The following is a 27,397-nucleotide window of genomic DNA, read 5'->3' on the forward strand; positions in this document are numbered from 1 at the left end:
TCTTTCAAACACTCCCACTTCTTGATTAATTTTTCTTTCGAACACTCTCACGTTTAGAGGATGAAGAGTGACCTCAAAATTTAGTGGCGAAAAGCGAGACTTTACTTACTTAGCCGGATCACATTTTGTAAATACTAGAATACGCTAAACTTCAAAATTATTTGGAACCTTAACATTTAAGTATGACCAAAGGACACCTAAAGAAACACAAAACTCTATCTTAACATCTATGAATTCATCTGCAAACACAAATTTCAATAGTATTTTTTGCTAGTTTACAAGAAATTCTTCTTTCCATTTAACCTAACAAGCATGCTTGAGTGACCCTTCAAGATTTGGCAGGTCAAGTATGAAAAGAGTCACATGGAGAGAGGAAGAGAGAGAGAGAGAGAGAGAGAGAGAGAAGAGAGCAAACGGTGAGAAACAAGTCATGAAAGTTTCAATCTTTGCCTTGTTTGCTAAAACGTAAGCCATGCACACATGCAACGTAACCTAAGTCTCCATCTTCCACCTGGTCTTCCTCCTTCAGATCTCTCAAATAAATACCCTTAATTATTGGCCCACTCAATCACAAACCTAAACAAGAAGAAGATATTAGTATAATGAAAACCCAAGTACAAGAAAGATTCTCAGAGTTTTATGATAAATGGTTACTCCAAGATGAATCAAATCTTCAACAACTTCTTTCAGTTCAAAGAGATTTATCTCATGAACAAGAACACAAATCTTTGATTTCTAAAATCATGAACCATTATAAAGAATACTATTCTATTAAATGGGCATGTGTTCATGATGATGTTTTAGGGTTTTTCTCACCACCATGGTTATCTCCATTAGAAATTGCATATCTTTGGGTGACTGGTTGGAAACCTTCAATGGTTTTTAAACTTGTTCATTCATTAAGACATGCAAATATACAAGGAATAACTAGTTTATCTAGTTTGAGTGAAGATCAAGTAAAGAAGATAGAGCAATTGAGATTGAAGACACATATGGAAGAAGAAAAAGTAGAAAGAGAAATGGAAAGACAACAAGTTTCAATGGCAGATCAAAAAATGGTGGAATTGGCAAGGTTGGGTATTACTACTACTAGGGTAAGAAATGGAGAAATTGGTAGAGAAATTGATGGGTTGGTAAATGTTGCTCTGAAGGTTTTGTTGGGTGGGTTGGAAAAACTTGTGAGAAGTGGAGATTGTGTTAGGTTAAAAGCATTGAAAGGGGTTTTGGAAGTACTAACACCTTTACAATGTGTTGATTTTCTTGCTAGTTTTTTGATGATTCAAATTCAGTTGAGAAAGTTGGGAATGAAGAGGAGAAATGGTTATAGTAGTAGCAAGTAGTACATAGAATAAAATGTACTTCATCAAGGATGTAATCTCAAGCTAGCTAGGGTTTTAGTTGGTGAGATGAAATGGTGTTTGGTAGTTTAGAGTTGTAAAGTTAACCATGTAGAAAGAGAAGGAGAGAGAGAGAGAGAGTTTTCTTTAAAAAAAAGCTGTTTTCTTTTTTTTTTTTAAAAAGCTGTTATTAAAAAAAAAAAACAAGCCCTTCTTCAACCAGTTTATAAATTAGAATTGATATTGTCCGGAACATGTTTTGGCCGACTCACGACCAGAGTTTGTGTCCGTCACGGTTTTTAGAGAAAAATGTCATGATTTCCTGAAAAAATAGTAGAAACACTTTGTTCTCACTAGATACTGACTGGGGAGGAAAAAAAACCTTTTCTTTCTAGATACTGATAGTGGTGGCCAATGGGTCGTGCTGTGGCGGCAAGACTCGTTTGACAGTCGTGTCGTGGGCACAGAAACACCCGATGACAATGATCCAGGCGTTTCCGTGGCGTTCCAGCCGTTGCTGTACCGAGTCGCGGCTAATGGGACTGTTATTGCCAAACGTAACAAAATGAACCACTAAATAATTTTCAAGTCAAACAATGTGATCTTTGTTTAAATTTTAGAATCTATTTTTATTTTATTACTTGATAATTTTATTAACTATTAATTTTATTAATTAATAATTACTTTCAACAAAATAATAATAATATTTTGTAAATTAAATACTCGTTAGAAACAGGTTAGCGTGGCGTGACAAATGAAGAACGCCATGAACCGTGGAGGGTCGTGTTTCCGTTTCTGACATGCCGTGGTTGACGGGTCTGAGAGCTTAAAATCTCAGACCCACCACAACCTGCTTGACCCGTGATGGGTCGGCACGGCACACGACGTTCCGTGCCGTGCCGTGTTGCCTTATAAACGGGTTGTGCCGTGCCGTTTCTGAGCCGACATGACCCGTTGGTCACCTAAATACTGACTGTACATACTGACCGAACGCATTCCACTAATATATGTTCCGACTTTTTAAATTATGTCATTACTAACACCTTTACAATGTGTGGTTTTTCTTGCTAATATTTTGATGATTCAAATTCAGTTGAGAAAGTTGGGGATGAAGAAAAGAAATGGTTATAGTAGTATCAACTAGTACATAGAATAAAATGTACTTCATCAAGAGTGTAATCTCAAGCTAGCTAGGGTTTTAATTGGTGAGATGAAATGGTGTTTGGTAGTTTAGAGTTATAAAGTTAACAATGTATAAAGAGTAGGAGAAGAAGACCATGAAGAGAGATGAGAGAGTTTTATTTTAAAAAAAAGATTATTTAAAACAACAAAAAAAAAAACAAAGTGCTACTCAAGCTCTTTTTCAACCATTTTGATATTTTTCAGAATATATTTTAACCAACTCACGACCAGAGTATGTGTCTGGTCACGATCTAAAAAAAGAAGTAGAAACACAAAACACCTTTTCTTTCTAGATACCGACGGTAGATACTGACCGGAGACATACTCCTACCGAGATATGTTCGGCTTTCTAAATTATGTCATTACTCTAACTCATTTAATGACTGATCACATTCATAGGATATAAACCATCTTAATTCATTTTTTTTTTTTTTGTTAAGAGAACCATCTTAATTCATTAGTTTATCCATAAAATAACCACATAGTTGGCCATGAACAATATATCGGAGGTCCACTAAATTCAAGACAAGTAATAAACTATCCAACTCACAAGAATTTTATTGAAATAAAATAATGAATGATGTGAACTGATCAGAGCTTGCATTTGGAACCTCACATTCAAGTCCAACTCTCTTCTCTAGGGAAGGAGGAAATTATTGGAAAAGAAACAATCTCCAAATAGCCATTGGTGTATAAAAGGGGTCATAGTATGTGGATACAAAATTTTGTTCGCGTATAATACGTTCACACGTCTTAAAAAATATTGGTAATGAACAACCAGATGATTCCGTATGACATCTTCACAAGAATGCGTATCTAGCAATCCAAAATTACCTATAATACCCTTCTAACTACACGAAGAAAACCATACTATTCAAAATCACTCAACTTGTTGGTTGAGTGTCAAATGCACAGATCTAATAATAAGAATATAAAGAAAGAATTTACAATCCCCAATATCCTCTTAAAGAAAATCTTATACAAAAGTTGATAATATCTATAGATTGACTGAGATTTCAGTAGTATTTTAAGTAGCTTTTACAACCCAATCTCTGAATCACACAAGTACATATCCTGTATAATTAGAAGCAACCAAGACACCACCCTTATTGGGCAAAGGCTAGGAGAAGAAACAAGAAGAAAAGAATCAATCACAATGGTAATATATATTAGAGAGAGAGAGAGAGAGAGAGAGAGAGAGAGAGAGAGAGAGAGAGAGAGAGAGAGAGAGAGAGAGAGAGAGAGAGAGAGAGAGAGAGAGAGAGTAAAATCATCGATAACGGAAACAAGTAATAGAATGGGCACGTCAGGGGTGACTACGAACTATACAGTAACACAAGCGAGATCAAGAGAAGGAATTTGACTTACAAGAAATGTGTTTCGATACGCAAAGATGTTTTTATGTAGCTTCGACTGAAAGGATCTCAAGTTCCGCCCACCAGAGTGGAGAAAGTCTTGGTGTTGCAGAATCGGGTGAGATGGGAATAACTTCTCTGAGTTTGCAAGTGATTTCTCTCATTGTAGGCCTCTGCCTTGGATCTTCATGAACACAGTCCTTGATAACCTCGCATATGGTATTAAGCTCGTTGTTTTTGACAGCCTTCAATAATGGGTCGATAATGTCGCTGACACTCAGTTTGTCATTTAAGTAATCATCAACCTGAAAAATTGGTAAACTTGCTTGAGTCAGAAACAACAGAAATTAATGTATGAAAAATGATGGAATCTAAGAACATCAAATTTCAGTCTTTTACCCAGTCTTGGAGTGATGTGTCTTTTGAATATGGAACCTTTGCTGAAATGATCTCTAACAATAATATTCCAAAACTGTAAACATTTGTTTCAGGAACCACAAGTGGTGGTAGTAGAGAATGCTCCGACTCATCCTTTCCAGAAACTCGTCGTTTGGCATAAAAGTCTGCCCAGAAATTGATTTCTGCTATCTGAGAAACAAATAGAATTTCAGGGTGTCAGAAAAGGAGGATATGTTTGCACTTGATGAACAAAATGCAATATAGTGAAGCGAAAGTACAATGTCAAAGGCGATAATAGCTATAACAGTAGCTTTATTTTACATTCCTACGCCTCTGTTTTTCTGATTTAGCGTCTATTCAAGTGGCCATGGTAAATTTTGGTGTTACGGTTGCATGTTGATTTTTGAGACTTAATATTATGTATGTATATCAATAGATATTCCATCATATAAGATGTGATATAACCACATATATCAATATGATGTGAGGACCTATGCTGCCTCCGTCTGTGCCGCCCCTCTAATTTTAGACTGCTCTACCCCACCCTATTTTCGCCCTTGACAACCTTTGGTTGAGGACAAATAATAAGGGGTGCTGGCAGATTGGGCCAAAAAAAGATCGGTAATGGCGAAAAAAGCTACAGGGGTGAAAATTACGAAGAAGGAAATAAGAAATTTGAAAATGACCCATGAGGCCATGAGTCCTACCTATAAACACCAGTTGCTTCGTCTTCAACCCAAACAACACGATTTTCCCTCTCTCGTCTAGTTTCTAGTTCCAGAGAACAAACTGCTGTTTGTTTTCATTAGTGTCCTAAATATATGTGTGGTTACAGTTCGATTTTGTTTGTCTTGAACAAAATGTGGGTTGTCTTGAACAAACTGATGTTTCTCTTGAACAAATTGCTGACAGTTCATTGTTTTTTTCGTTTTCCCTTTTCATTCATTTCCCAAGTAACCTGTTTGTCCTATTGGCCCAATTGTTTGCATCGAGCAAACAACCGTTTGAGAGGAGCAAACTACTTGTTTTTTTTTTTATGTGAACTGTTTCAATCGAGCAAAAAACAGTCTACATCTATATAAACAGTAAAAAGAAAAACATTATCAAAAACAGATACAAAACATCATCATAACTAAGAACATATCTGATTTTCTCGAACAAACAACAGTTCATAGAAACTAGACAACAGTTTGTCGAAAACAAACAATGGTTCGCAACGCGCAAACAGCAGTTTGTTCCGAACAATCAGATGGTTCGAAAACAAATCTAATCTACAAAACATCACAAACATATTCAGAAAACGTCAATCAAATATAGATCAAAACAGATGAAAAAACATCGTTTTGTAATAATTTTTTCATTCATTGTCAGAATGGTAGGGGTATTTAAAACTAAACTCAACGGAACCACTGCTAATAGCTGAAAAAACATCATTGAACAAGATCAAAACAGATGAAAACAAATGCAAAACATCATCATAACTCAGAACATATGATTATCTAAAGCAGAATAGTTTTAGAAAACAAACAACGCAAGGACAGTTTTGCCATTATAAGAAAATGTGAACGTCACCCACGTGGGTGAACAAAAATTACGGCGGAAACTGCCGTTAGTGGCCTAAACGGCCATTAGACTATATTATTTTGGCTTTTTTTCGCCATAGTGATATTCTGGTGGGTTTTATGCTATTCAACCAAATTATTTTGGCCCAAACCGCCATTTTGTCAAATAATAAAGTGACGGAGATGTCTACCTTAGCAGCATAGTCATCAGTCAAATAGACAGCAGTTGACTGAAGATCAGGATGTGCTACTGGTGGGTTGAGATCGTGGTGCATGTACTGAAGACAATAAGCAACACCCATAATAATCCTCGTCCTAGCGTTCCAATCAAGAAACTCAACTTCTTTCACTGCAAAACATGGAAAAAATTGTTTCCCTTTCATATTGTTGATAACACAATTATTTAGATTATTGATTTCCCCTAGAGATGAAAGTATGTTAATGATTATATCTCACCATGAAGATGCTCAAATAGAGTACCATTGGGAGCATATTCAAACACCATCATCCTTAGAAAAGGTTCATCCTCCTCGCAATAGCCCAAAAGATTAACAAAGTTCTTGTGGTTCACCCGTGATAGTTTATCAATCTGGATTGGACGAGAACATAAATAATGAGAAGAGAAATAAGATCCGGAATGAGGAGAAGAATTGTGGCAAACAATCCATGGTAGGCATGAGCTATTAAGATACCCTTTTCTAGCAATAACCAAATTTAGGTACCTTTTTCCGGTAAGCCGCTTCCAAGGATGGCGTCCACTCCTTCGCTGATGAAATGCCAGTCGACACAACTGCAATCTCAACTCCACTAGACAATGTTCCCTTAAACACTGTGTAGTCCGATATTGTCTCAATAATATTGCTGAAATCTTCACAGGCAGTTTCGAGCTCTGGACGATTCAACTTGGGGACCCCTGCATTTTCAAGAAAAAAATAATAACGAAAAAGGATACTATTTTAGTTCTCAGCAAATCTGATGCAATACTTAAGTCACTAAACAGAAGAATTTGAGTTGTGAAAAACGTCTCACCCGTCACAAATGCCTTCTGTAATTGCCCACTAAGTCCTGTTTTCCAAGGACCAATTGTCGTCGCTCCCCGGCTTCGACACATTAAAAGCATGACTGACGCAATAATGAGCACAAATGCCACAACTGGAATCACAATAACGTACGTCGATTTCTTTACAGATGAACCATCATCTGATGGATGTTGTCCAGTTGCCTTTCCAAGAGAACCATCAGGAGTCGAAGTAGACTGGGAGTTAGGGTTTACTGGGAGATCAGAAGGTGATGGAAGTTGTTTATTCTTGCTTCTTGGTATAGCAGGGAAAGATCCACTGCTTCCATATGATGGAACCGTAGTCACTTGTTCAGGAAGGTCACCGCCAGTTGTTGGTGATGCAGGAAGGTTAGTGGATTCTTGAAGTAGACTACGACGTACAGAATTGAATACATGATCTACATTCTGATCTATGAGAGGATCAGTTGAACCTGTGAATTCAAGAAAAGATTTCAATATTTATTGCGTTGGCGAGGGAGGGTAGGAATACGCCTTCCAATGAATGGAGGGCAATTATCAAGAAAGAAAGCGGAATTCTACTCACTAGGTGAATTGGCACAGCATTTCTCTCCGTTACCATCCAAGGAGCCCTTATTGAAGTTGAACCTTGACAGGAAAACAAACACTTACTTTACTTCAACTATAACAGTGAAATGCGCCTTTAGCTTATGTAATAAGAAAGAAAATTTGGAAATTGCGAAATCTGGAATTTTGTTTCATACAGTGGTAGTACATCAAGAAATCGTAGAAATTCCCCTTTGAGTGTGATTCTGAAAGAGTCTGCCTTCTTTAGTTGTTTTGACACATTCTGCCAAATGCTGACGAAAACCAAGCTATATCAGTTGCAGGAAAGATTGTGATATGAAACGAGAGCACAACCTGATAGATTTCCTAACTGATGAAAAGCAATCTACATATTCAATTCCTTTATATGTATGCCCAGGTTGCCCCTTAATGTAAAAAACTTGAACATAAATAATCACTTACCAGTGTCCAAATTTCCTATTTAGACATCGGATTCCAGACGCGACAGAAAATGAAAGGTTTTCGTCAAATTGAATCTCTGAGAGCATATTGAGCCTCTCTAGTTCAGGAGGGATGCTACCATGGAATTTATTGTCAGAAAGCAACCTGAAAAAAGAAAGAAAATTCAAATCGACATCCAAGACTACAGTATAAAATACAGATGGAAACGTGTAGCACCAAACTCACAGGCGCTTCAGAGAAGACATCTTGCTTAACTCCACAGGAATCGTGCCACTGAAGCTGTTATTTCTCAAGTCCAATAGCTCTAGCATGGTAAGCCCACCAATCTCTTTGGGGATCAGACCTGAGAAGTGATTCTTGTGCAAAACACTGGCAATTGAAAGAAACATAAAGAGGTGAGTCATATAATAGTTGAAGGGGTAAATCACACTGAAGAAATAAGGATGTGAAATGTTGGCAGACCCTTTGTTGATAACATTTCAATTCTTTTTAGAAAAGGGAAGCATATAATTAATTTGAGAAATAAACCTTCGCTAATATAATCGAAGTGTCCTATAATGGGCAACCGAGTCCAGGGTGGTTTAGGTTAATTGATAGTTGTTTCTTATATAACTGTTAGAACTAAAAGTCGCGGAAGCTATCGAACCTATCCTAGAAATTGATCCGATTATGAAGATTAATCGAAAAGCTAAGTCAAAATCAAATATGCGAACAGAATTTAACGAGGTTCGGCTTTAAAGCCTACGTCCTCGGGCGAACAAGAAATCTTTATTGAAGGATAGATGAAGACGACTCACACAACCCGCAAGTTCGTCCCAAGATGGTACCGTATAGAAATTAACATCTATACTAAATCTTCGACGACCGAGAAATTTAACACCGCTCAAAAACTATGAATAAATTTTCTCTCTTACTTGCTCACACTCTCTAACTCTCTATTGAGTAGTTGTTGTGTTGTTGTTGGTGGTGATTAGAAGCACTCTAAGACCCCCTATTTATATAAAATATAAGCCGATGCCAATTTTGAGCAACTTCCAAAATTGGAAATCCAATTTGGTTAAGGATTCACCAAACCGACTCCAATTGGATGCATCACCACCGACTCAAATTGGATGCATCACCACCGACCTCCAATTTGGATGCATCACCACCGACTCCAATTTGATTTGAAAAACTGCCTCTCACAATAACCATAGAAGAATAATTTACATGGATTAAGATTTTATTGGAGAACTCCAATTTGTGTAAAAATTCCAACAATCAATGCGTCCTATAGTCCAATTGTCCAATAGTTTATGGTTGTTTCTGCGCTCAGCTACACAACTCCAATTCGTCTAACAAACAATCAGTGCACATTCTTTAGATCATTTCTCGCAATGAAAAAGTATGTTAAATTGGCATTTCTTAAGTTCTACCGCATTAAGTTGATTTTAGGAGGATATTGTTAACCCTAAATATGACTTCCGGCTTGAACCATCACCACCTTTTATTGGAAAACACAACACAAAAAACAGTACTACTCACAGAGATCTTAAGTGAGAGAGTTTCCCGAGCTCAGGTGCTAGCATTCCTCCAAGAGAAAGCCCTTCTAAGACGCTGCAAAAGATTTAACACATTACAATAGAATCTATTTTTTGTTCATTTACAAAGAAAAAAACTTTCATTAGTGCTTCCACAAGACGGAAACCGATATTTTAGACGGAAAAAACACCCATACGAGAAAGATTAAACAGAACAATGACTCTTCGTACATCGCTTTTAAATAACCCTAATAGCGTTAAGAAAATCATAAAAAGGGACTTACAGCATTTGCACTTTACCCTCCTCACAATAAATGCCTAACCACATACATGGGTCACTATCATTAGGTGACCAATTCACGAAAGCTCCATTAGGATCACTATCAACAGTTGCTCGAAATTCCAACAAAGCTAATCCTACATTTCCACAAAAATTATGATCCTTAAAACCAATTCAATTCAACTTGACGAAAATAAATAAAAGTGTGAAATCAACATCAAAATAAACACTAAAGTTTCATTAAATATTATACCTTCAAGATTGAGAGACCAACATTTGTTGATTTGGAAGAAGATGATAACAATCAAGAAACAAGAAAACCCCTGGAGCTGGAAGACGAAATGGTTCGATCTACCTCTCATTGCTTAATGAGGTTTAATGGTGGTAACGACGATGAACGATTCTACGCAATAGAATCGCCGGTTTTCTTCATTTTTTTTTTCTATTTTTACAAAAGCACCCTCTTAGATTTTCTCAAACTTGTAATCTATGAGGGAACAACATTGGATCCACTAAATCAAAACCCTTGAACAATTATAACAAATAATGATAATAATTGACTACCCAAAACTTAATTAATGAAATTAGATAATAAAATCAAACAAAATTGTGAATCAAAATGGTAACTGAGTGATGGGTAATCTTGGAATCATCTGAATCCCTCATATTTTTTACTATAATAAATTCAGGCTATAATGAGGTAGCTTCCATTAATATTGAATATCTCCCAATCAAATCCTCTTTTAATGCTGAAGAAAAACAAAATAATCAGAATCAGAAATTGGAATTGAATCATTTAATAAGTAAAATAGAAAAAAAAAACATACAAAAAGAAGAGGAAGAGAGAGAGAGACCATAAGAGATCAATAATTTAAAAACCCTAATGAACCCAAATTGCATTGGAAATAATGGGAGAATCTCCCCATTGCAAGCAATCAGATTAAAGAAAAGCAAGAAAGTGGGATTACAGAGATAGAAAGAGAGTAAAATTTACCAGAGGCAAAGGGTAAATTGGGAAAGAAGATAAAATGTTAGAAAGAGGGTTAGGGGAAGTTGAGGCTGATGATCTTTCAGAGACTCTGCACGGCCATCAGCGGAGCCGTCTCTGCTTTCTCTCTCTCTCTCTCTCTCTATCTTCTTTTCTCTATTTCTCTCTCTATTCTCTCTCCCCCTGTTTTTCCATTCTTTCTCTCTCCTAATCCACCACCCATTTTCTTTTTTCTTTTTATTTTTAGTATTTTTATTTTTTTATTTTAATTTTAAACAAATAATTTTTCAAATTTCAACTGGTGGTGGTGGACCTTACCCACGTTAGGATTTGCCGTCTTTTTAACTGTTTTCGCGGGAAGTGTTAATTTTCCCGCTTTATCTCGTGGTCATCGGAGGATTCCCACATCTCCCAGTCCGATGAGGCCGGGGTTTCATTTTCCGTCATATTCTGTGACCACATTATGTTCCTTACATTGAAAAGTTTTTCTCCAATAACTTGATTGCATAAGTAGACACATCACAAGTATTCCGACCATACAAAATATCCTACAAATCATAATTTATCCTCTCAGATGAAATAATATCGACAGATAAGACGTGCTTTCAGCAAAAATAGGATGTCATACATATCTTTTTATGTCATATGGGCATATCAAACTACCTAGAAGAGCAACCGGGGATACATTTTACTAAATGGTCAATGACATGGAGTCTCTTCTGTCGGTAGAGGTAGGAAGATCGAGCTACCAGGACCCATGTTACATATTTTGACTCCGAGAAAAATAAAGAACCATTGAAGAACACTACGACCTAATAGAAGAAGTTCGAGATCAACAAAGCTTCGAAACCTCGTTTACCAAACAAGGAATTTCAGATGGTATAAATCCCACACAAAGGAAGTGAAATTCGAAGTAGGAGATATTGTAAGAGGAACTATAGATTTGTGAAAAGACCGAGAGCACCCAAGTTTTTCCCTAAATGGAAAGGGAAATACAAGATCATAAAAGTGGTGTTCCCCGAAACAGTCATTTTGTAGATGTAAGAGGATTTGTACTACCTCAGCCTTGGAATGCAAAGCATCTACGAAAAGCCTTCACCAAGAGCCTAGAGAACGCTTCCTAAGGTACTGTCACCTTTTTAATTTCCTTTGTAAAATTAGATTCTGATAAAAGAATTTCGAACAATTAAATATAAGATGAATCACTTGCTTTGAATTGCAAAGCAATGAAAAGCTGAATGAACCCCTTATATGAAAAGCCTCACAGAGCTTAACACTTTAAGCCTTGATTTTACTCAGGCAATGAAAAGCCTCGCAGATCCGAGAACTTTACGCTCTGATTACTCAAGCTATGAAAAGCCTCGCAGATTTGAACACTTTTAAGCCCTGGGTACTTAGGCATTGAGGAAAGACTTGTTAGTTTAGCATGAGAGTCTTTTCAACTAATCAGGGTTATCTCTATGTTTGATCATGGTCTAATTGTTCTATCGTTAGACTATATATAAGACTTAAAATGCTCGGTTAGGCGAGGCTTTTCTACGCCTGAAAGAGTCATTTTTGGGTGTTCGACTAGGTAGGCTTTTCTGTGCCTGAAAGAATCAGGATTTTGAGTTCTCGGCTAGGAGAGAATCACGACTTTTGCATAGTTTGCATAATAACAGTAGGTTTATGCGTAGTTGAGCATGACTTAGTTTAAAAATATGCAATTCGTAGCAACATCATATATTTAAGGTGTCAAATTGACAACTCCTTATCAGTGGATCGTTGACTTTATAAAGAAATATTTTGACACATAAAAGTACCTTCAAAAGCTTTTTCTGGTCTCTTAGTGAGCGCTTTTCTTAGATGCTCTACATTCATGGTCGAGGTAAGATATATCCTCTTGCATATTCTAGAATGAGTGTTCCAGGTAACACCACCTTAGTGATCTTGTACAGTTCTTCCCATTCAAAAAAGATTTTAGCTGCTGATGATTTCTTTACAAATCTGAAGTTTCTACCAATAACATCTCCTAGTTCGAATTTTTCTTCGTTTATGTGAGATTTAAATTGTCTGACCACCGTATTTTGGTAGGCAAGAATTCTGAGTTCAAATTTATATCTGACCTCTTTTATGAGGTTGAGAGGTTCTTTGATTATGTCTTTCTCAAGGTGGAAGTATTAGACCTAGAAGCTAGGTATGCCTATTTCTTCCAGCAGAACATATTTTATGTCGTAAACTATTTTGTAGGGGGTCTCCCCTGTTGGTCTTCTTGGGCTGGTTTGGTAGGCCCTAGTGTCACGGCCATCTTGTCAAGCCATGTTGGTATTGCCGATGGTCCGTGTCTTTTTGCTATTTTGACGCATTGTAATATGTCTAGCATATGCCTTAGGCTATTTTGGCATATGCCTCATGCATTTAGGAAGGTGCCTCTTGTATATAGTAGCTTCCTAGAGAATACCCTTGGCACAGGGACATAGATGTCATTATAGGCCAAACAAAAGAGTATGCCTGGTGAAAATATTGATGTTTCCTTGTAAAATTAGGCTAAACGGTTATTTGACACTATGTAGGGGAGTGGATGGTAAGCTTTGAGTGGAAGACCCCTACCTTCCAAATAGTGGGCAACCAAAGAGCCGGAAGCTTCCCTAGCCTCTAGGAAGCTTACTTAGTCATATGCTTGTTGTAATTTGTAGCTTTCAACTTACCATCAATAAAATCTTGTTGCTTTCAATTGTAGCTACCCAATATATTTGTACCCATCTCTTGTAATATTACTTTTGTAAGGCTGACTTGTACCTAGAGTGCGCACAAGTGCCGCACGACACCTTCCGAAGAAGTAAGGTCGTGACACTAGGACATTCAGGAGCTAGTCCATCTAATTTTTCCATTTTTTCACACTTATTTAATACTGAGTGATGGTTTGGTTGGTTACCTCGATTTGTCTGGTGGAAATAGAATGAGCTACGCTAGCATATATGGGTTTTACTTTCATGCACTCTGACAAAAAGCTTCTCACTTCATCATTATCTAATTGAGTTAAGTGGTCCATCACTAGGAGAATATCTAGGGTTTTTGTCTGTACTAGGGGCGACCTAGGCTCAAAGCCACCAAAGCGGTCGTTTTGGGCCCCAAATATTTGAGGGCCTTAAAATTCTGAAATGGTTAGGTTTATAAAGCAATTTCCGCATAAAAACCAACTAGAATGATCACCCTAGTGGTTTCTACCATGGGTTGTGTCCCAAACGACCAAGGTTCGAGTCTCCTTACCTTCATTTTTCTTATAAATTTTATGAAAAGAACCATGAAATACTTATTGTGAAGGCCCCAAATTCGTAGTTGGCTTTGGGTCTCGTGAAAGGTAGGGCCGGCCCAGGTCTGTACTAAAGCTACTGCTTAGACTCATTTGGGGAAGTAATCCAATCCAACCAGCAACATTCTTCTCTCACCTGATGCCCTAAAAAAGGTTCCCACCAGATCTAACCCCCATTGAGCTTTGGGGCATAGGCTGATTATCACATCCCGACGAAGTGCCCCCGCCAATCTCAACCCTTCTCATAAGACCTTTCTCACCTTTGTCCTCATGATTGACAAACTAATGTTCTATAGAACTGCTTCTTCTTCTTTTGTTGTTGTTATTGTTGTTTCACCACCCCTTCAGGGTCGCCCCTGAGAATTCAGAGGCCCAAAGCGAGGTCAAAGAATGTGGCCCTTTTTCATTTCAGAATAATTTTTTTTGTATATGCGAAGTCCTCTACATTCTCCTTACACATAATGTTCGGTTTAAACATGGATCTTGTGTTCATAACTATGAAGTATGTCTCAAACAAGCTAAGTGAATTACTCAAGAATTGACTCTCACTCTAAAAGTGCCCTAGCCAATTCTTCGCTAAATCTTTAATTCAATAGTTCAACAAGTAACTCGGTTGACTCGGTTCATTCAAGTCGAGTCCTATTTTTTCTTTTAATTAGTAAAAAGAGTCAGAACTTATAAAATGAAAGAACTAAGAAGTTATAATTCTTGAGAAGATGAAAAAGAGAATGAGGAGGATAGACACAGTTGTTTAACATGGTTCAGCCCGGCATCGAGCTTACCTCCCTAGGGTCCCAGTAGTGGTACTTCAAAAAAAGTTTTTTATTACAGAATATTGTATTAGTAAAAACATTTGAGTTTATAACCATAAAGTAATCGACTAGAAAGATAAACATTAAACATCAAACATATCATAAATGTGTAATGAACGGTTAATTTCTCTCACATATGTTTTTTACGGTACTCATAACGTCTCAAGTTAAGTAGCATAACTAAAGTAAGATAAAAGGAAAATACAATTTAAAAAAAATTATTTTTGTTTCGGGTTGAATTTGGGTTGTTTATATATTTTAACTTGTCTTTCGCCATCTCAACTAAGGAATTATACTTGTTCGTTCTTGTAAATATTCGTATGTAGAGCAGAAAACTCGGGCCCTTATTTTCTTTACATAATCTTCTCGTGGGGACCCTGGGGTCCAGGCTTTGCCCACTTGGCCCTCAGGGCCGGCCCTGCACCCCTTTCATCATCAATGTTATTTTTGTCTTTTCTTTTTGTTTTCAAATGTTATTTTTGTCCTTCTTCATTGTAGTGACGTAAATTTCTTTAACATTTGGAGAACATTATCTCTTCAAATATAGATCAGAAAAAGCCACGAAGAAATATCTTCACATCTTTAAACTCTAAATGTGTCGGGATCGTGTCATACATCAAAACCTAGTATCAATGGACGGTTTAAAAAGAGTCTACTGTAAATGGTAAAAACGTCTCCTTCACAAACTCTTCCTCAATTTTGTCTTACCCCTTTAACACTTATGAGTGGCGCCTTTTAAACTTCTGCATATTAAGACATTAACAATATCATAAACAATACCTTAGATATTCCTAGGGCTGGGAAAAAGATCCATCAATCCGAAACACGCCATGAACACCCGAGTCCACAAACACCTGAAATCCGAAAGCGAGTTAAACCTGACCGACTCGGTGAAATAAACGGGTTGGACTCGGATTTTGAAGTGTTACCTGCCATCCCGCTGAATCTGCTCGGTAATATTTGTCTGACACAACCCACTTAATAAAGTCTTCCATCTACCCGATAATATCTCTGGCTTATGTACGTTGTATGTCTGTTTCCGTGTAAACATTTATGTATGTATAACATATATATACACACACACTATATTCATATATATAATATTATACTTTATTACATTTAGGTGGTGTGGTGGACGGTGGATGTGGTGCTTGTAGAGTGGCGGTGACTCAGGAAAGGAGGTATAAATGGATGAATAAATTCTTATATATTGAATGTAGTTTGATATTTTTTAAATATATATATATATATTATACTTTATTACATTTAGGTTTGACGAACTTGGACGAATTTTAGACACTAAGATTTTTAAAGTAATCCATTCGGTTAATCCTGAGAACTCAAATGGATAGAGAGTTTTAAAACCGGACCAACCCGTCCGATGAATGATATAAGCCGGACCGACCTGACTCGAACCCATTCCCACCCCTAGAGATATTCCACCATCTTCCAATCTTACTCCCCCTAGAGGGTAGCTCAAATGAAATTGTTTTTTTTTTGGGCTTGGGCTATTTAAAGGTAGTTGGGTGGGAAAAGAACGGAAGACGTTGCAATTTCTAGGTGTTAGAAAGTTGGACAAGTTAATTTTCAAAGCAAAGACTGAGTCAAATGGCAAAAACGTAATTATACAAAACATCAAGCCTGGACAACTATTACTATTTCCTGGTTACCTTCTTCTTTCCCCGTCTCTTTCATCTTTTTCTCTCTCTCTTTTTCTTCTCTTTGTTTCTCTCTCTAATCTCTATGAGAAGAAAGAAGTTGAATAAGACATGGCTCTAAGGAGCGCGGCATTTCTTCTCTTTAGGAAGAACAAGAGAAGCTCTTCTTCTTCTCTCTCGCAAGAATTACTACCAAACCCTAATAATCAAGAACAAATTTATGCAGAAGAAGAAGAATATGAAGAGGGAGGAGAATTAGGAGGGGGGAAAGAGATTGTCATGGAACGTCGTCGTAGTGGATTCGAAGAGAATTGTTGGTCAAAAATGCTTCCTGAGATTCTTGGTGATATAATTCAACGAGTTGAATCGAGTGAAGATCGTTGGCCGATTCGTAAAAATGTTGTATCTTGTGCTTGTGTTTGTAAAAGATGGAGAGATGTTACTAAAGGGATCGTTAAGTCTCCTTTAGAAAGTGGGAAAATTACTTTTCCTTCTTCCCTCAAACAGGTTTTGATTCTCTCCCTCTCTCTCTCTCTCTCTAATCCTTTTCTTTGATGAATTTGATAGGATCTATTTAGGGAATTGTTTGTTGATAAATTCTTGATTGTTATTAGTTCTGATTAGGGCATTGGTTGTTTAAAAGGCTTAAATTATGAGGGTTTAGCTTTAATACTAAACCAATTAAATAGAAAAGAAGATGAGATTTTTAGCCCTCTGATAATTTTATAGATTTTACAGATAATTTTGTATATGTTGGTTTTGAAATTGAACAAGACACATTTACGCCTCAAGGCCGGTCTGCTCTAGCAAGGCGAGGCACCGCCTTGACTATCAGGTTCAAGTACGTATCATGGATGCCTCGAGGCATCAAGTAACCGCCTCGCCTCCAAGCGTACGCCTTGAAAGTTTTGTAAAACATTGATCAAAAGTTCTTGTGGGGTTTGGAGATTTTAGCTTCTAGATTTTACTAATTAATTTTAACACTGTCAAAACCATGAACAAATCTGGATAATGGGTATGTGTTGGTTTTGAAAATGAAGAAACTTTTATTGATCAAAAGTTTTATGTTTCATTATACTTGCAGCCAGGGACGCGCGATTTTCCCCTTCAATGTTTTATCAAACGGAATAAGAAGACATCTACTTTCTATCTTTATCTTGGACTCAGTCCAAGTAAGTGACTATTAATGAATTTAATGGAGGTTTTTTCTCTCTTTACTCGCTTGTGTCAATTATTATCCAAGTTGTATGACCATTACATGTTTAGGTTAGCAATGTCAAACTGCGAAGTTATAGATTGACTTGGGCTGTCTTAATTTGACTTTTTATGCGTGCTTTCTGCCATTAAAAATTTGACAACCTAGCAATAAATAAATACTTTGACCTGGGCATGTGTACTGAACTACGACTTTGACTTTGGACTTTCATCTTGACTCATTAATTTTATGCTTATGGACAAGCGAATTGATGAGTTTCTAGTTGTTATTTTGATTTTTAGATTGTTGGACAGTATAGTTCTAATCTTCTTCTAGTCATTATTGGTCGTACATCGCCGTTGCAACATCTGTGTCTTCATGAGACTTGTCACAATTCCAATTTTGCTTATGGAATTTTTTCAATAGTAAACCATGGAAGTCATATTATTATGGAATTTTGCGATGCATTTTGGAGGATATAAAAGGAACTTAATCCCACCGGACTACCGGAGTGGGAATATAAGGTGGGTTCTGTCTAAAACTTATGATGATTCCATTTGCAATTAGGAGGCCTTAGGGACATTAAGTGTAACCCAATATGCATTGAATATCTGTAACTCACGTATTGAGACAAATAAGTCAAGAAGCTCGCTAGTGTTTTCTTTGGTTAAGATAAATGTTAATCAAATGATGGGTGAGTACCATGGAGATGGCGTGGTACTGAAAACTATGTAATGAAGTGTCATAGATATCTAACCAGTATTTGAAATCTCAAACAAGAAGGCCGAGTAACTTTCTGAACTATGGAAGGGAATGACCTATGTTTACTTTATGGCTTGGTTTCATGTTGGTGCGAGGATCAAGTCAAATTATAGTTTCATCTCTGCTATTAGTCGTACTCTTCATGAAACACTCTAGCACAAGTTCCAGTCCCCCATATAAACATGTAAAGATATACGTTATAAATCATATGATATGGACAACTCATGACTGAGCCTACAGGATTTTAAGAAGTTGAATTGGTCGTCGCGTCCCAGTGTTGAGATACTTGATTTTACTCAATTTGGATAGTTGAAATTTGAGCTGATTTGAGTTTCTGTTTGCAGCATTTATTGATAAGGGGAAATTTCTCTTGGCGGCGCGAAGGTTTAGGCGAGGTGCTCATATCGAGTATATCATATCACTAGATGCTGACGACCTATCTCAAGGAAGCAATGCATATATCGGGAAACTGAGGTCAGTTTTTATAAATTATGGGTTTTGAGTCCTTTGTTATGTTATTGGTACATTTTTCACAGCTTGAACATATAAAATTAAACCTAAAATTAGTTCAAGTAACCACTGAATCTATGTTATATGCAGCTCTGATTTTCTTGGTACCAAGTTCACAATCTATGATAGTCAGTCTCCATATAGTGGTGCAAAACCCTCCAATTGTAGAGGAAGCCGCCGTTTTACTAGTAAGCAAATCAGTCCCCAGGTTCCAGCCGGCAATTTCGAAATTGGGCAGGTCTCTTACAAGTTCAATCTATTGAAGTCAAGAGGACCAAGACGGATGATCTGCAACCTGCAGTTTCCAGGGACAAACCGATCTGCTGATGAGGGAAGTCCGAAGAACGAGCCCGAGTTGCAAATGGTTCTGAGGAACAAGGCTCCAAGATGGCACGAGCCATTGCAATGTTGGTGTTTGAATTTTCACGGGCGAGTTACAGTTGCTTCAGTGAAGAACTTTCAGTTGGTTGCTTCAGTTGACCCCAGACAACCAGGAGGAAAAGGAGATGAGGAAACAGTGCTTTTGCAGTTCGGAAAGGTCGGGGATGACATGTTCACGATGGATTATAGGCAGCCATTATCGGCTTTTCAAGCATTTGCCATTTGCCTCACTAGTTTTGGCACAAAACTAGCCTGTGAGTAGAAAAAAGCAGTGTATTTTTTCTATTAAGATGATATTGAAGCAGCATCTTTGAATATAATTTGATGTTCATCAGGTATGGGCTTTCCTTTATGTTTAATGTTATGAATATTGTCAATCTTTTAGTAAAAGGAAAAGCATGATTTGTAAATGGTGCTACTTTATAAGTATGATCATGGAGCCTCAGACCCACCAGCCGAAAGACTATTTAACCACTTGATCTTTTGCAAATGGCCCGACGTTACCGATAATTTTGTAACTATATTTGGGGAGGCCGATATACAGGCCGCAGTTTTCTTTCTGATTCGAAGTCTGTCTGAACTTTAGTTGAGCTTGGCTGCTACTTGGCCCTACCACCGAAATTTCTTTTTCCAATTCAGAGCTTCTTTTGGTATTCGATAGGGTGCAGGCTGCTTCATAATAACACTAATTAGTAATCAGATCATTTTTTTAATTTTTGTCATTCCCAAAATATCTATATCCGTTAAAACTCAACTCGGTAAAAGTTCTGGAATTTTAAGATTCTTCTTTTCTTTCACAAGTTTTCTCTTTTCTCTCTAACTGATAATCCCTCCTTCACTCTTTTTCTAAACCCAACCGATCTATATTCTTCTCATCCACATCTTCACTAGTATTTGTAGATCTATGTTTTCAAACCGAGTTTATGGATTTGATATTTGTTTTGGCAACGAAGAAGAAGAAGGTGAACTATGTTTTCAAACCGAGTTTATAGATTTGATATTTGTTTTGGCAACGAAGAAGAAGGTGAAGAAGAAAAAGAACAAGATTTGTTTGTAGATCTGATTAGTTTTGTGATATGTTCAATTATGGAAGAGACGTCAATTTGTTTTCATTGTCCATTAGCATTAGATAATGAAGAAATAAAAAGTTTTGTCAGATTGAAGAAAAAAAAACTTTCAGTCTTCTTTTGTTCTAGATTCGCAAACCGAGTTTGTAAGATATGCAAACTCCGCCGGACACTACTCTCTCCTTTATTTATAGGCAGTGAACAAAGAAATATGTCTACCGGTTTAGTTGGTGATTTGGGTTTGAAGTAAGATGCGAATAATGTGTACACAACTAGAGTGCAATTCATTTGACTAATCAAATATATGATGACAGAACTAAACTCATTGATGCTAGAATTCATTTTAATAAAAAAGATGTAGTTGAAGAAAGTAAAATTACAGCGATGAAGATTGTCACGAAAGAGAATCAAGTTGATATGAAAACGAAAGATTGTACTGCCTTACAAGTTTAAGCATTCCTTAGACCTGATTGGTATTTGTAGATGTTAAAGGGCCTTAGAGGGTGAATTACGAAGACAGTCTCCGAGTCTTATAAAGGTTTGTTTTTACGGTACTAAGTGTAGCCTGCTTTCTCGATTTTTAAAGAGAGAGGTGGAGGAGAAGTGTTAGGGTTTTAGTGAACTACAAATGCTGAAATCCATACGAAATCCCTTTAATATTTTTCTTAATAGACAATGACGGTAATAGCACCATTGTTCGTTGCGGAGTAGGTCCTACCAACCGAGCTACATAATTTTTTTATGTTTTGTGTGATCATTTACTTTCATTATTATTTTTCTGGTTCTTTTAATCTTTCTCATAAAAATTGTACTCCTTAATGTAGTGGGGCTTTATGCCATAATTTAGTTGGGCTACAAATCCGGTCTTGTAAGAGTTTGAATGGGTGGCTATTGAACTTATCACATCTTTCATGTATCAATGCCAATGTAATGACTATCGTTGATCGTAGTCAATTTCCAAAAAAAAAAAAAAACTTTTTGAAATATTAGGTAGTATAATTACCTGACATCCACTAGAAAAATGTAACTCTTTCATTATTTATTGTTAATTGTGGTTTTCATCCCCATATTAATAGAGCAAAACTATTGTTAATTTGGAAAGAATGAGTATATTGTTTGCTTGAAAGCTTATACTAAACCAAGTATAAAATAACTTTGTATTTTAATCTATAAGAAACAATAAAAGTGCAAATCTTCAATCATGTAATTCTCCCCACATCTCCAAGAGATACTTTTCACAACTTCTCTTAGTACTCTCATTTTTCCCATCTGAGGTTGCTCTTTTGGTCTTGAACCTTTTAGTTCCAAAACTCATTTGCCCTTCATTACTACTACTACTAGTACTTGCATGTTTAATATTGTGCCTATACTCCATTACAATCTGCTCAAAAACTTCAACTTCAAACATGTTCATCTTCATCTTTGGTCTCATTTTATCCCTCACAAATGCAAATGCCAATTGATCTCTTGGATTAAAAGCTTCCAATTCATTGAACAATAAACAAGAAAACATATTGCTACTAACTCCATGCTTTCTTAGTATTAACGCCGTATCGGGTACATCTGCATAAACAATTTCACAGAAAAACGATAAAGACGCGTAAATATCAATTTGTAATGATATATAAACAACTAGCTAGCTTCATATTCACACATCGGTGTCGCCGAACTAGGACTAAAAGTCTATTCTCCCGATAAAGCAGACTAAAAGTCTATTCTCCTGATAAAGTGGACTAAAAGTCTATTCTCCCGATAAAGCGGACTAATTTAGAATGTGTAGACTAAGTTACTCTTAAGGTACTTAATCGATTTTGTGGAACGAACCTTGATAATCATAGACATCAATTAACATACTCTAGATTTCTTAACAATTAACTAATGCAATTCATAATTAAAAGTAAAAAGTTATATATGACCCACTTAAGAATGATAGTTAGGTATTCTATTCATCAAGTCTTTACTAATAAGAAAGAAAAAGTCTAAGAATAATACTTTGATTGAATAAGAAGGAAAAAACTTTATATTTTGTAATAATTCGACGAAGAAAATGCGAAATAATGTACCTGAAGTATAAGGGAGCTTCTTAGGTGACCATGGTTTCAACCCATTTTCACAATAAATCTCCATTTGATTCTTTAAAGAATCAATATCCCACCATTTCTTCCACCTAGCAGTAGCCATGGCTTCTTCTAATGTGTGAAGATAATAAGGATGTTTGGATATAGCCATATCGACATTCTCCGAAATCACAAGAGAATGGATCAACAATAATGGGTCTACCATTAATTGAATTTTTGCATCTAACCAAATACTATATTTTGAATTTGGGAATAGTCTATGAACTAAATGTTTAGGTATAACTCCATTCATGGCAGGATTATTATAGGGAAGTTGGCCTGAAACTCTTACTATTCTCCATGCACCTAATTTATGTTCTCTTGTTGTATTTGTAAGAAGATTATGAAAATTGAGACTTTTGAAAGTATGATCATCTACAAACATGTAAAAAAAAACAGTTTCGAGTGTTTTCGACCCGAGACCCCTTGGTTGTCGAATTTTATCGTGGTCCCCGAAAATGGCTGACACTACTACCACTCCTCTGCAACTTTCCATTGAATTTCTATCTGAAAGTCAAACAAAAATTAATTAGAATTTCAAGTGGGTTTTCAAAAATAAGATGAGAAAATGATTTTCCTTCCATAACCAACTTCCTCTGCTACTTTTTTTCATCCTTTTCATGGGCTTGGGCTATAAGTTAAAAGCCTACTCCGGACACATACGAAATCAACTGTCTCAATTTTCAAGTCAACTCTCTCAGTCTCTCTTGATGAAATTTTTCATTCTAGATGTACGGTAGATATGTATTTAGGTCTCTGTTTCCATGTGAAAGCCTACCTACACGAAATCAACGGTCTCCATTTTCGAATCAACTCTCTTTATATTTTTTGATGAACTTTTTCACTTTAGATGAATAGTATATGCGGATTTATTAGGTCTGGACTACGTCTACTTTTATAGCCCATTGTACCATTTTTCTTTCCAAGAATTACTCTAGACACTTCAAAATTTGGATGTCAGTATTTTTTAAATGAAATAGGACCAAAGATTTAAATATATGTCAAAGTAACTCATTCAAAAACAACATGTGTGCATGTCCACAAGCAAAACTAGGGTTTCAATATTACTATTTTAGAACAGATTTATTTTATTCATAATATAACCCATGAATAGAAATAAAGTAAATAATATCCAACAAGATAGGATACTGGTAACTAATCCAGGAAGAAAATATAATACTAACCATAATCACTAACAGGGAATTCCTTCATGAATCCACATGGAATCTCAACTTGATCATCCTCATGATCAAAATAAGAAATTCTTTCTTGGGTATTAAAATTCCCACCAAAACTATCTTGATATCTTGATTTATAATATCTCAAAACTGATGAAGAAGAATTCTGCATTAAATCTTGCATCTCCTTCAAAGCAACAAAATAATCTAAAACCCATAAAAAACAAAAAAGAAATTGATTATTAAGATTATAATAATAATTTCAATAGAAAGAAAAGAAGAAATTGGAGTACCTGAGAAAAAAACAGGGGAAGTGCATGAGGAACGGACGGTTGGGATTGCATATTTGTGTTCACCATAAGTAATGGGGTAATAGAAAAGAGGGGTTTGAATAGGATCAAAGGGTGAAGATCTGAATAGACATTTGGTTGAAGAGAGAGAAGAATAAAGAGCAAGGAAAAGAGTAATGAAAAGATAGAAAAGAGAGAAACAAACTAGTTTTGATTGGAAAAGAAGAGGTTTTGAAAATGTCTTCCTCATCACTTAAGAAGATATGTGAGTAACATTTCAACTGAAGAATAATTTACCATGAAGATCAAACTAGGTCTGGGAGTCCCTTAGAAATTGTCAAAATAGAGAGAGAGAGAAGTGTAGAGAGAGAAAGAGAGAGAGGGAGTAGTTAGTTACCAATATTCAGTTGAAATGAGAAATTTGTGGATGGGTGGTTGGAAACCCATAAAATAGATTGAGAAAAAGGAGAGTGCTATGGCTATCACATGAAATTTATGAATAAGTTTGTGGTGAGTTTCTTTCCTTAGTTAATTGAAATGTGTCTTGTGAAAGTAATAAGTCTGGACAAGATAATGATTAAAGGAAATTGTTTATATGTGAAAGTAAATAGTTTTAGACATTTTACAGAAATGGACAAAGAGGAAATATACTGGGATGAGGATGTGTACAATCACAAAAGACTAACTATGAAAAAAATTTCTTTTCTTTTTCGAAAATCGGCTACTACGATATAAACACGAGACCTCCAGAATTTATGTCAACATTATCGACCACTTTGGGCTACCAGAAAACTTTTCTCTCTTGTAGTTTCTTAATCTTATTTTTGTCTCACTCAACATATTTCAAGAAATTTTCTAATGTGCATATCAGCATATGTAAGGTTTCTATTCTAATTATCAACTTCAAAATTATTAGCTCCAAATTTAAAATTTGATCTACAAAATCTAAATCTATATCAATTTCAAGAGTGAGACTAACTTGAATAAGCACATAACATAATATCCATAAAGTACGTTCATATTTTCATATCCTGATTAGAAGTTAAAACGTTTTCAAACCACATAACAGGATTAACAACCAACAACCTCTTCTTGTTCATATACAAACTCCATAACACTGAGAGAAGAAATAAACCGCCCCCTAAACATTTATACTAGTAGTTAACTCCCAACCTTCTTGACTAGTTTCTCCTAGTTTCAGCTTACTTTTTTCCTCGAAGTTTCACACCAAGAACCCGTTCTAGCTTCGAAATGATCTGTTGATTTGGTATAGCTTTTCCAGATTCATACTCTTGGATTATTTGAGGCTTCTCGTTGATTTGCTGCAAATAAATCGATAATGTCAACAAGTCTTCAATCTGGGTAGCCGGATCTTTGTTCTTTCATTAGAGTTGGAGAACAAAAAAAACTTAGATAAAGAAAGTTACCTGTGCCAGTTGAGACTGGGTTAGTTTCTTGTCCATACGAGCTTGCATGAGGGCTTTCTTCAATTCAGTAGGTACACGATCATCTGTTTTCATACATTATCTTTGAGATACTGAATTGCTAGTAGTTGCTCAATCAACACAATGACAAGGAAAAAGGATATAAAAATGGAGGGATACTCACGAGCAAGAACATCTGTTTCTTCATCGAGCTTTCTTGTGTTCAAAGAAGTGCCACTAGAGGCGGCTTTGTTTGACCCAGCAGTAGCTGAGGGAGATAAAGGAAAACATGTGTTGGTTTAGTATCAAACATAAACAGGAAAAATTATACATAGCTATCTTAGTTTGAAACTTAGTGCACCTAAGAAAGTGTAACTCGTAGATGATACAATTCGAGTGAGATGATCATGTTTAGAGATAAGAGGTCGAATTTCTTTCTTCTATAACTAAGATCCTTAAATCGCCAAACCAATGCTGGTTCAGTTGGAAGATACACATCAACCTTTTCAAATTTTTACAAAAGAGAGGCTATGAATGAAAATTAGACGTTTTTCGTTCTATTATTTTAGACAAAACCATTGAAGTGCCACACTGAAATATGGGACCAATAGGTAAAGCGCCAGAGACAAGTGAACACGCACTTACCAACACCCCCGATAAAGCATCTAAACAGTTAATAACGTAACAGTAATTTCATATAGCTAGCACCAAAAAGGAGGGTAGTCGAACGAAGGTAGAAACATAAAAAAGAACACATGAAAAGCCAAGAAAAGCTAGTACCGGTTCATAAATTCAAAGCATATAATATTTAGAGAAGATGAGAAACATTAGATATAGTGATGTAATCCCTGAGAAAACTAGAAATACCGAAAAAAGTTGCACGTTGAAGTCACAACTCACAAGTATATCGTCGGAGGATATCTTACTCCTGAAGCATAATGACATGGGTAAAGACTGGATTACTCACAGGATGGCATACCAATACGAATAGCAAAGAAGATTTCATTTTCACTAAATCAAAAGTAGAAATTTCTTTCTACCTACCCAAAATTAATAAACAAACAAGATTTTGATATTGAATTGAATGTGTCCATGTGAATTGTTTATCAAACATCCAATGATAAAAAATTACAATCATGATCCATTTCTCACAAAATACAAACCTATACCTTAATCTAAAGCTTGAGATAGCAAATATTTGAGAATCCGATTAAACTTTTAAAGAGAGAAACTTATGACCTAGTTTTCTAAAACTTCTATTATAAATCAAACAGAGAAACATCAGATCTTCAAAAAAAACGAATTAATCAATTCGATTATTATGGATTTCCTCATGCACACATCTAGACTTGTTCTCACGGTTCATCAGAAAAATAAACACAAAATTTTCCAACAAAAAAAGATAAAACAATCATCAGATCATATAGATAAGATCAGAAACACAAGAGTTCATTAAAACCTAATCCAGAAGATTGTGGAGAGAAAGATTTTACCCTTTTTGACAGTTTCAATCTCGGCACCAGAACGTCGGGCGGCGTTGACGGCCTTCTCGTCTCTCTTCGCAGCTGATGTTGGAGCTTTCTTGCGAACAACAACTGGTTCCCAATCCTGAGTAAAAGGTCCGACTCCTGCCATTGTTATCTCTCTCTCTCTTCTTTCTCTCTCTCTCTAGTCTAGGGTTTCTGAGTTGCTACTGATAAGAACGAAATGAATAGGAGATAATTCCCTTTTAAAAGATTTCAGGGTCACAACATTCCTAGTTATCAGCTGTAATTTCATTTTGATGTGTTTAGGTACTACGTGATTCAGAACGTGCCACGTGGTAATAAGATTTGGGCTTAGGGTTAGATTAGGATTGTTTTTCTCCTTCCCATATGCTCATTTCTTTTTAAAACTTTACTCCTATTGTGGGTGACTCTTGAACATAAACATTGACCTCATCTAACTTGGGGGCCAAGTCAGTTGTTTTTGAGCCCGGGCAGTCTCTCTAAATAACTCGATAACAAAAACAACAATTGAGATAAAAATAAATGATTTGATA

The 27,397-nt window shown here is 36.1% G+C and overlaps 5 protein-coding genes across 8 annotated transcripts; 2 read left to right on the forward strand and 3 right to left on the reverse strand.

Moving 5' to 3' along the window:
- The first annotated feature begins 556 nt into the window (after positions 1 to 556).
- LOC147542108 (transcription factor-like protein) lies at positions 557 to 1,506 on the forward strand. Its single transcript, XM_086634699.1, has one exon. It carries the CDS (start codon positions 603 to 605, stop codon positions 1,338 to 1,340), a length of 738 nt encoding a protein of 245 aa, XP_086490825.1. The 5' UTR covers positions 557 to 602; the 3' UTR covers positions 1,341 to 1,506.
- Positions 1,507 to 3,460: 1,954 nt separating this feature from the next.
- On the reverse strand, positions 3,461 to 10,991 carry LOC147542109 (protein MALE DISCOVERER 2-like). 3 transcript variants are annotated; one of them, XM_086672837.1, is made up of 15 exons: positions 10,677 to 10,937; positions 9,936 to 10,431; positions 9,687 to 9,819; positions 9,407 to 9,478; positions 8,108 to 8,251; positions 7,883 to 8,026; positions 7,618 to 7,713; positions 7,440 to 7,501; positions 6,865 to 7,326; positions 6,558 to 6,748; positions 6,292 to 6,424; positions 6,027 to 6,184; positions 4,274 to 4,462; positions 3,888 to 4,179; positions 3,461 to 3,639 (listed from the first exon to the last, which is right to left on the reverse strand). In XM_086672837.1, the coding sequence occupies exons 2-14, from the start codon at positions 10,042 to 10,044 to the stop codon at positions 3,919 to 3,921; spliced, it is 2,154 nt and encodes a 717-aa protein (XP_086528963.1). In that variant the 5' UTR covers positions 10,045 to 10,431; positions 10,677 to 10,937; the 3' UTR covers positions 3,461 to 3,639; positions 3,888 to 3,918. The 3 variants fall into 3 exon arrangements, with proteins under 3 accessions (XP_086528963.1, XP_086528962.1, XP_086528964.1); XM_086672836.1 differs by having other exon boundaries at positions 3,461 to 4,179; positions 10,677 to 10,991; XM_086672838.1 differs by having other exon boundaries at positions 3,461 to 4,179; positions 8,108 to 8,494; positions 9,068 to 9,478.
- Positions 10,992 to 16,313: 5,322 nt separating this feature from the next.
- LOC147542110 (tubby-like F-box protein 1) lies at positions 16,314 to 19,690 on the forward strand. The gene is made up of 4 exons (XM_086634940.1): positions 16,314 to 16,939; positions 17,517 to 17,604; positions 18,734 to 18,863; positions 18,990 to 19,690. The coding sequence occupies exons 1-4, from the start codon at positions 16,544 to 16,546 to the stop codon at positions 19,540 to 19,542; spliced, it is 1,167 nt and encodes a 388-aa protein (XP_086491066.1). The 5' UTR covers positions 16,314 to 16,543; the 3' UTR covers positions 19,543 to 19,690.
- Positions 19,691 to 21,361: 1,671 nt separating this feature from the next.
- Positions 21,362 to 24,499, reverse strand: LOC147542111 (transmembrane protein (DUF616)). 2 transcript variants are annotated; one of them, XR_015223460.1, is made up of 4 exons: positions 23,936 to 24,355; positions 23,649 to 23,849; positions 22,082 to 22,971; positions 21,362 to 22,022 (listed from the first exon to the last, which is right to left on the reverse strand). XR_015223460.1 is itself a non-coding variant. In XM_086634939.1 (4 exons), exons 1-4 carry the CDS (start codon positions 24,180 to 24,182, stop codon positions 21,543 to 21,545), a joined length of 1,377 nt encoding a protein of 458 aa, XP_086491065.1. In that variant the 5' UTR covers positions 24,183 to 24,499; the 3' UTR covers positions 21,362 to 21,542. The 2 variants fall into 2 exon arrangements, 1 of the variants encoding a protein (XP_086491065.1); XM_086634939.1 differs by having other exon boundaries at positions 21,362 to 21,910; positions 22,411 to 22,971; positions 23,936 to 24,499.
- Positions 24,500 to 24,934: 435 nt separating this feature from the next.
- LOC147542112 (multiprotein-bridging factor 1b) lies at positions 24,935 to 27,060 on the reverse strand. Its single transcript, XM_086634700.1, has 4 exons — positions 26,850 to 27,060; positions 25,541 to 25,624; positions 25,360 to 25,442; positions 24,935 to 25,254 (listed from the first exon to the last, which is right to left on the reverse strand). The coding sequence occupies exons 1-4, from the start codon at positions 26,989 to 26,991 to the stop codon at positions 25,135 to 25,137; spliced, it is 429 nt and encodes a 142-aa protein (XP_086490826.1). The 5' UTR covers positions 26,992 to 27,060; the 3' UTR covers positions 24,935 to 25,134.
- Positions 27,061 to 27,397: the final 337 nt, after the last annotated feature.

Source organism: Eschscholzia californica, unplaced genomic scaffold, assembly GCF_041429995.1.
Source record: "Eschscholzia californica isolate CP2 unplaced genomic scaffold, dmEscCali1.0.p SCAF_4, whole genome shotgun sequence".
Taxonomy (NCBI): Eukaryota; Viridiplantae; Streptophyta; class Magnoliopsida; order Ranunculales; family Papaveraceae; genus Eschscholzia; species Eschscholzia californica.

Excerpts from the sequence above, each read along its gene's own strand:
- LOC147542109 (XM_086672836.1), bottom strand. The coding sequence starts at position 10,044 with ATGAGAGGTAGATCGAACCATTTCGTCTTCCAGCTCCAGGGGTTTTCT. Across the intron at positions 6,185-6,291 it reads TCTATTTGAGCATCTTCATG|TGAAAGAAGTTGAGTTTCTT; the intron begins GTGAGATATAAT and ends CATGTTTTGCAG. Across the intron at positions 4,463-6,026 it reads CTGATGACTATGCTGCTAAG|ATAGCAGAAATCAATTTCTG; the intron begins GTAGACATCTCC and ends TTTGTTTCTCAG.
- LOC147542112 (XM_086634700.1), bottom strand. The coding sequence starts at position 26,991 with ATGGCAGGAGTCGGACCTTTTACTCAGGATTGGGAACCAGTTGTTGTT. Across the intron at positions 25,625-26,849 it reads GATTGAAACTGTCAAAAAGG|CTACTGCTGGGTCAAACAAA; the intron begins GTAAAATCTTTC and ends TATCTCCCTCAG. Across the intron at positions 25,255-25,359 it reads CCCAGTCTCAACTGGCACAG|CAAATCAACGAGAAGCCTCA; the intron begins GTAACTTTCTTT and ends ATTTATTTGCAG.
- LOC147542110 (XM_086634940.1), top strand. The coding sequence starts at position 16,544 with ATGGCTCTAAGGAGCGCGGCATTTCTTCTCTTTAGGAAGAACAAGAGA. Across the intron at positions 17,605-18,733 it reads TTATCTTGGACTCAGTCCAA|CATTTATTGATAAGGGGAAA; the intron begins GTAAGTGACTAT and ends TTCTGTTTGCAG. Across the intron at positions 18,864-18,989 it reads GCATATATCGGGAAACTGAG|CTCTGATTTTCTTGGTACCA; the intron begins GTCAGTTTTTAT and ends TGTTATATGCAG.
- LOC147542111 (XM_086634939.1), bottom strand. The coding sequence starts at position 24,182 with ATGAGGAAGACATTTTCAAAACCTCTTCTTTTCCAATCAAAACTAGTT. Across the intron at positions 23,850-23,935 it reads TTCCCCTGTTTTTTTCTCAG|ATTATTTTGTTGCTTTGAAG; the intron begins GTACTCCAATTT and ends TATGGGTTTTAG. Across the intron at positions 21,911-22,410 it reads GAAGCTCCCTTATACTTCAG|ATGTACCCGATACGGCGTTA; the intron begins GTACATTATTTC and ends TTGTTTATGCAG.
- LOC147542108 (XM_086634699.1), top strand. The coding sequence starts at position 603 with ATGAAAACCCAAGTACAAGAAAGATTCTCAGAGTTTTATGATAAATGG.